Raw genomic sequence first — 8691 nt, 5'->3', positions numbered from 1 at the left:
TTTACAAAACCCTCTCGCCAGAATGTTCTCTATTATTTTGATTATATCAGATTGGTTGTAACACGCATTTTTATTGGTTCCAAATCTTGAACTTGGATCTATCAAACTTAGCCCGAATTTTAGTAATGTGATTTGCTAAGCTTGTGTAGGCTTCGTAAGACTTGAATAGCGAAGATTGGTAATTTCTGTGGATTTATTGCTTAATTCAGTGTAAAACACAGACTGTAAGATCGTGCTGATTTTAATCAATACACTTTCATTTTACACATCCATGGATTGAGACGACATGGATCATCATTCTGTAATTCACTATGGAGTGCCAGTCCTGATTTGAAATCCGGAATAATGCCTGTGTCAATAAAAAAAATACCAATATTTGTGAAACATAAATGTCATCTCAACATACGAACTGTAACATATATTGTTTTATTTATTTAGCACACATTCTGCCGTCCGTGATCAGTTCTTTAATTCGGCACTAATTGAAGCTATAAACAAAAAGACCATTGATAAAATGCTTTCGATATCCCATGGACATAAGAACGATATGTGTTCATCTTGATTGTTTTTCTAATACATGTAGTACGACAGTTTCGATTAATTTGAAATTAAACCATGATGAAATAAAACCTCCATTTCAACTATAATATTTTCTTTGTATAAAACCCTAAAGGGAAACGATCATAGAACACTTTCATGGATATATTCGTTCAATCCTAAATGGAATGTCGGTGTCCGCCATCCTTTCGTTTGCAAATCAAGTGTGGGATATCTGATAGACCAAATACTCACACTTTTAAAACAATATATGTTTCAGTAACCGATGACAAGTGAGACATTTTTTGTACAATATGAAAAAAGCGCAGGTGTGACATTAAAAAATCAGATGATTTTGTCAATTCCTACAAAACACTAACTGCCTTATGAAAAATGAATTTCCTGCACAGGGAAAAAACTTCGTAGGTCCTCAAATACGGTTTTGAAATTTCTAAGGACATATATACATGTACTACTTATCTATATTTTATTTGTCCGTGAGGGGAATATCTCCTTTTGAAAATGAAAAAATTATATAGAATTTCAAAACAAAAATTCTCTGAACTAAAATACTTAAGGAATTTGAAAAATCATGCAGAAATATATGGGATACACGCGTTAACCTATAATTGTGAATATCTTATTAAAAAGAAGGTATTTTTTAAACTGCCCTTGGTTTAAGATATTTTGAAAGTGGATTTTATGTATAATGGATGCATTACGAGTTTGAATATGGCAGATGAAATTAAACATATTTCAGATAAGGTGTTTATGAATCATTTTATCATTCACTAATCATGTACATATTTCTTGTTTTGTTTACCTCTTGACGCAAGCCGGGTCCTTTGACTTCTAACTCTTATTTGCCATTGAACAGCGCTAAACTGAAAGTCGCTACAAGTGGGAAAGTTAGGAGGTATTGGAGCCATATCCTCTACCTCGCCCTCCTGAATGACCAAAGCCATTCCTTTCAAATGATGGTTTGCAAAATGGCAATGAAGTAACCAGAATCCTGAAAATTCAATTAATCCTGATTATTTTCATTACGTAGAATTGTAACATTGGATAAGGGAGGCAATTAAGATAAAAACTCTATGAATAAAATGTGATGAAAATATTCAGTATTTATTCTCATAAATCCTACAAGGAATAGGAAATCGAAAATAGGGAAACATGGAACCCTAGAAACACCAAAGGTTGGATCAGGTGCCCAGGAGGAGCAACGCACTCCAGTCAAACGGTCACCACTGGCGGGATTCCTATACCATGTATTATCGGTAGTCAAAATCAGTGTGCCAAGAACGGTCTAACATTCGATATGAAACATGTCAGACAGCATATAACCCACCGATACGTTGTATTGGCATTCATGATTGTTATAACGACCATGGAATTTGCGGAACGCTGACTTTAAACGATACTATTGAGATATCTGCACCATAACCTTGTTTGTTAGTAGCTTGCCTTGATTTAAAAACTGACCATACGCAGAACAAGCTCTTGCATATCGAATCAGTTGTGAGAGATAAACACGATGTGCAGATAATTTATAAATACAAAAAATCGATACATACTCAGTACGTAAACGTTCTTTAATCCCATTACTTCCTTGGTTACCCAATTCCATTTCATAGCAATTTACAATAAAACAATAAAACCTGTTATGCATTACAGACGGATTACTTTATACTTTATGATATTTAAGATTTAAGTAATTCATAGAAAAACAATTTCATTGTACCAGGGTTATCTGCTTTTAGTCTGATTATGACGTAACCGTTAGCAGGTACTGAAACGGTGTCTTTCACTGGAGGATTTTCCAAATTTATTCCCGGTATGTGTCCTGAATTCCAAGAGGGATCTGCCCAAGTTGCTTCTGTACAGAACTCATCTAAGCACCTAATATCCGGATTGCGTCCTGTAGCATTTCCGGTTACCGGATTGTAAGGCGGATACCCCGTCTTAAGTACGTGAAAATGATGTCCGTGGATGTGCACAGGATGAGATACTCTTATATCACCTAAAATGGTGCAGAAACATTAATTTATTGAATTCGTATCCTTGTAGAAAGAACCCATATATTACCAATTTCATATTTTTGGTAGATTTTAGCAAGCTCAAGATCAAGTCAAATTTATTCCATTTCCTGGCTACCCTGGAGTAAAAAATGAAAGAATAATCGCAGAATGTTAACTATGCTGTGTTCATACTCGTTTGTAGATACATTTAAATCTGCCGAGCTGTTACCTGAACCTTAATCCAAAATCCAAGGGACATGACCCTCAGAATTTTAGTAAAGATGTCCATAAATCATTAAATTCATATTTTTGCTGCACATTGCAAAATATGCTACAGAACAATTGATAGAGAGATTGAGAATGTTCAACAACTTACGATGGACTACATGTAAAAAGGATGGACAGGTTACATGAGTCTGGGTATCTGCTACATAAATCCATCAATAATTACATATCCTTTACCAGCTGTAGAACTTCAGTTTAAATGGGATATCCAAACATGTAAATTGTGTCCAGTCCTAATGAAGTTTTGATCATTTATCATAAGTACACATTGTATACCAACATAAGAGTAAACGGCAAGTTTTGGGAATATGTTGATGCTAAATTGTGACTGATGTTTAAAAATACGAAGATATAAGATATTAATCGTTTGGAGAAATCAGTTGCGCTGCAAATGAAAGGTTTGAATAATATACATTGTAATACTAATGTGCAGGATGTACCCGCATCTCTCTGATCTATGCAATTTCCCCCATGTAACTGCAGGTGTGTAGCTATTCCGCTACGGGAAAATACACAAAGAATATGTGCCTTTACCGTCAAGTGATTTTCACCCGATATGAATATATAATTTTTTTTTACATATGATAGTTTTTAATACAATGCAATAAAACATTAATACTCTTACCAAACGAGAAAATAACTATTTCTATGATATTTCCAAGACCAAATTTGATAATATGGGTACAGTCGCACTCATTGCTTTCACATGTTCCACAGGGGGTGATAACATCCACTCCAGGATACGTCTATAAGAAAATGAAGGATTTGATAAGATGGATACTAATGATATCAAAATGAAACTGTACACTTCCTCAGAAGGAAAAGTGTAGTTAAATTTTACTGAATGCAAAATACACTGTAAAACAAGGTGTCAGTCCTTCCTTGAAAATAAATTTTTGAAACTTGTAATGGGAATTACTTACAGTTTTACATCAAATGCAAGTTATTGTCAACCAAGTAATTACCAAATCATGGAATACAGCAGGTAACATTTAACATCCAGTTTTCGAAACACATGAAGAATATTAAACGTATTGGCTAATCAAGCATTGAATGGTAATACATTGACATGTTCTAACAACACGAAAAGTATGCATACATATACATGTATGTTTGTAAGTACGTATGTTTGTTTATAATGAGTACGTGCCACGATCCTTTACATTCGTTATATAATAACAATATAGTTTACCAATACAACCTATCATTGGGACAAGGGCTGTCAGACTTATTTAAAACCGATTGCTAAACCGTTCTTGGCACACTAATTTTGACTACGGATAACTCCGTTTATCGGATCAAGATATAGGGCTCACAGCGGATGTAAACGGTCGACAGGGGATACTTACTCCTCCTAGGAACCTGATCCCACCTGATCTCACCTCTGGTATACTCAGGGGTTCGTGTTTTCCCAACTGTCTATTTTGTATTGTTAAAAGGAGTTGGTAGATTGACATTGTTCGTTATCTTTTGGGTTTTTTTTTTTTCATTTTATAAACATGAAAATGATATAATAGTTGATAAATAGATAATAAATCTTCCATATCAGTTTAGTTTTTGTAGAATTATATTTGCTTTCAAACAAGACCGAGAGGAGAAATGAACATTTGAATTAATTCTTACTTCTATGTAAATCACGCTCGAGTGTTTATGTCCGGGGGTTCTGTACGTAGGCTTCATTTTGAAAGGGGAGCAACTAGAGCCTCTGTTAATGTTTAAGATAAAATAAAACAAACCACAATTACATATACATGATAACAGAGAAGAAAAGTGTCGCAGCTAAATTTCTAGTAGCTGCCGTATAGTATCCTATTGATCTATTTAAAAAAAATCAAAACAGGAGAAAATATCAAACCAGAAATGATTGTTAGGGCATCATCGGTCAATATGCTTCATATACTACGTTTGAATTTAGAGTGGATGTGAGACGTATTCGTCATTATTCTATCTGGTTCACATATAAAATAAAATGAAATTGATTATAAATCAGAAATGTAAGGAGTTGGGGCGAATTTATGCCACTCAAACTCAGTCATATTCTTCGGGTCAGTCAGTTATTTCTTGTCCGATAACCACATTTAAATAAATCAAAGAGCAGATGCAGAAATTGTTTTTGATTAATTAGAAAACATGGCTGAGTTTCCACACGACACAGAAAGTACAACTGCATCCCTAATGTGTAGCGCATCCCTAATGTGTAAAGCATCCCTAATGTGTAACGCATCCCTAATGTGTAACGCATGCCTAATGTGTAACGCGTCCCTAATGTGTAACGCATCCCTAATGTGTAACGCATCCCTAATGTGTCACGCATATTTGTACACAATGTTGATGATTTGTTTTAGATAAGATAAGTAAGAAACACTGTATCTGATATATCGAATGTCGAATTAGCTTTTGGGGGCTTTTGTAGTAAATCAAGACCATTATTGAATTTTCCAAATTACAAAAAAATTCTACTTCATGCTAAAAGTATCATACCGGATTTAGATATTCAATTTTATCGCCATGTGGGTGAACAAAAATGAGGCATATTATTAGACAAATCTGTTGATTTTCTATGTTGATTTTCAAATTCCGATTATTATCTATTTTATAGAATATTTTGGTAAAATGTGAAAAATGCAATCAGAACTATTTGACAATAATTGCATGAAGTACCTGAAGGGGTGATGTTGGTTTGACAAATCGACGGCCATTGATTTGTGGTCCTCTCGGAACTGAAATGAAAAAAATTGTCGCTGTGTATCCTTCTTTGTGAATAAAATAAATAATCAGGGTTGTTTTATATATAGGATTTGTAGATAACTACATCATTTCATCTAAATAATTCTCTCTCTCTCTCTTTATGTGTGTGTATCTGTGTGTGTCTGTGTGTGTCTCAGTCCATCAATAAAATAATGTATTGACATAGTTGATTAAAACATAGAAACACTGTAAATATGTACTTACGTACAAGGGCGAAATTTAAAAAGAACAATTGTTTGGTAACTCCTGGTGTCACTATAGGAACAGGATTTTGTTTCAGCGTCCACTGTGTAGCCTTTAGGTCTGTCAGAGGCACATTAACAGTGTGTATCAGCAGGGGAAAGTCTACACATAATACACATAAAACAACACTCCATTATTCATATCATTCAATAATTCAATCATTAGCGTTGACTTCAAACTTTGAATTGGTTGTTAGAGTCGGGTCTTTTCTGATCTAAAATCGGCTCAATTTTCTATTTTTTAAAAATAGTAATGATCTTGATTGTGTCTGTATTTCTCTCTCCCTATATATTCAATGGTCCCCATTCTTTCTTTATACTTGTATTATTGAATCGTATTCTTCATTTGTTGTTATTTCATTAATCCTATGTATTGTCTGGGGAAACAAGATGCATGAGTCAGGTATTTGGTTAAATATTGACCATGCATTTACAGCTTCTGACTTTGCGTTCACATAATTCACAACTTCTGACTTTATCTACACATATTTCACAACTTCTGACTTTGCGTACACATAGTTCACAACATCTGACTTTGCGTAAACATAATTCACAACTTCTGACTTTATCTACACATAATTCACAACTTCTGACTTTACGTACACATAATTCACAACTTCTGACTTTACATAAACAAAATTCACAACTTCTGACTTTATATACACATAATTCACATCTTCTGACTTTATCTACACATAATTCACAACTTCTGACTTTACGTACACATAGTTCACAACTTCTGACTTTACGTACACATATTTCACAACTTCTGACTTTATCTACACAAAATTCACAACTTTTGACTTTACGTGCCCATAATTCACAAATTCTAACTGCACGTACACATGGTCATGGTTTCCAGACATTTTCCGTAACAGATGTATATACAACATTGAAATCCCCCCTCAAGGAGAGTGGGTTTGCATTTCAGCTGAATTGATGCACCATGACTCACTTTAGGGCTAAAAATAGGTTAAACAGTTTCCAAACACTTTTTACAGATATTATCCTAAACTTTAGATACAAGCTTTTAGTTTGCATTTCCAATGAATTGGTGCACCATGACCTATTTTATGGCTAAAAGTAGGTCAAACAGTTTTACCAATGTCTTTCATTATGGGTACAGGTACTTCCCTGAAATTTAGTCGATTCTCCCTCAAGAAGCGTAAGAGTGAGTTTGGATTTCAGATGGAATGGGTCATAGAGTGTTTGGTGAGCTTGTGAGATTTCGTTTCTGGAGATAAACAAAGTTAGACTATGATATTATAATTATGAATCTTTGTAACTTTGTGTCAAACTGATAAGGTTAAGAAATAGATCAGTTAATGATATGGAAAAAAAATAAATTACCCGTAATGAGCTTAACCATGATAATCCATTTGAATGATTTTGCCATATTAAACTCCATGTTCATTTATTTCGTAAATAGCAATGATGCATTAATATTGTTTTGTATCATATGTACAAGTTACTTTCTAAAGAAATATTTACAATTATGAATGTTTTAATAATCGTTATATATCATAAGATTTGGTTTCACATATTTGAGTGGCTTTGCTTCTGGGTATAAACATTTCATCAGATTATTTATTCAAAAACTTCTAAGGGGGAAAAAATCTCTCGCTGTGACCTTCAATTCGACTTTTAGATATATCGATGACGTTTTGTCTATCAACAATGATAGCTTTCATTCATATGTCGATTTGATATATCCCTATGAGCTCGAAATAAAGGACACCACAGAGTCGTCCACTTCTGCTTCATACTTAGATATTTTATTGAAAGTAGACATTAACGGCAAACTGACAACTCAACTGTATGACAAATGAAATGATTTCAGCTTCTCCATTGTCAACTTCCCACATTTATGTAGCAATATTCCATTATCACCTGCATATGGTGTTTATATATCTCAACTGATTCGATATGCAAGGGTTTGTTCTGAGTATAGTCAGTTTTTAAATCGAGGTAAGCTACTGACAAACAAGTTGATGGTATAGGGATTTCAGCAGTCTCGATTGAAGTCAGCATTTCGCAAATTCTATGGTCGTTATAACGATCTAGTTCGTCAATACAACCTCGCATTGGGTCAAATGCTGTCTGACGTGTTTCATGCCGATTGCTAAGCCGTTCTTGGCACACTGATTTGACTGCGGATAACTCCGTTTACCTGATCAGAATATGGGGATCACGGCGGGTGTGACCGGTCAACAGGGGATGCTTACTCCTCCTAGGCACCTGATCCCACCTCTGGTGTGTCCAGGGGTCCGTGTTTGCCCAACTATCTATTTTGTATTGCTTGTAGGAGTTATGAGATTGATCACTGTTCGTTATCTTCACCTTGCATTATTCTGGTTCAATCTTCAACAGTAATGCATTGGAAACTGGTTCCATACCACCTACACCCATGAACCTGATGTGCTTATTTTGGAGGATCATGTTTCATGCCATGCCTCTCTCTCTCTCTCTCTCTCTCTCTCTCTCTCTCTCTCTCTCTCTCTCTCTATTTTATAACCCCACGAACGTAGATAAGGCAGGCACTACATGTAGGTGCTGACAGACCTGTAATCCCATGTCATTGTCAAGAATATAGTGTACAGTTTGTGTAATTTGTGGGTCATCAATGATCAAATGCTACCACTCTAGAGCAAAATATCAATTAGATATAGATTTGTCCATGTATATTAGCATGCATTAAATTATATGAAAAAGAGAACACATGGTGTAAACGACTTGTATTTTATTTTCATTACTTGATCTGAATTTGATAATAAGATACGATGATATTTGAATATTTTACTGGTAGTAATTTTTTCCCACAAGACAAATATTTTGCAGTTTTTCAATCAAAAGGTTTAACA

At 34.5% G+C, this 8691-nt stretch overlaps 1 protein-coding gene across 1 annotated transcript in view; it reads right to left on the bottom strand.

The window, feature by feature from the left end:
* Positions 1 to 204: 204 nt before the first annotated feature.
* Positions 205 to 8691, bottom strand: part of LOC125656390 (uncharacterized) — a 32354-nt gene continuing 23867 nt past the window's right edge. The window contains exons 7-12 of the mRNA XM_056145765.1: positions 6674 to 6792; positions 5502 to 5560; positions 3466 to 3586; positions 2279 to 2557; positions 1361 to 1549; positions 205 to 349 (exon numbers count right to left, since the gene is read on the bottom strand). Coding sequence (XP_056001740.1) covers positions 246 to 349; positions 1361 to 1549; positions 2279 to 2557; positions 3466 to 3586; positions 5502 to 5560; positions 6674 to 6792 — 871 coding nt within the window. The 3' untranslated portion in view covers positions 205 to 245. The remainder of the gene's footprint in view (positions 350 to 1360; positions 1550 to 2278; positions 2558 to 3465; positions 3587 to 5501; positions 5561 to 6673; positions 6793 to 8691) is intronic.

This window comes from Ostrea edulis, chromosome 7 (genome assembly GCF_947568905.1).
Source record: "Ostrea edulis chromosome 7, xbOstEdul1.1, whole genome shotgun sequence".
Lineage (NCBI taxonomy): Eukaryota > Metazoa > Mollusca > Bivalvia > Ostreida > Ostreidae > Ostrea > Ostrea edulis.
The sequence above is the reverse complement of the archived record's forward strand: the minus strand, read 5'-3'. Positions and strand labels throughout refer to the sequence as shown.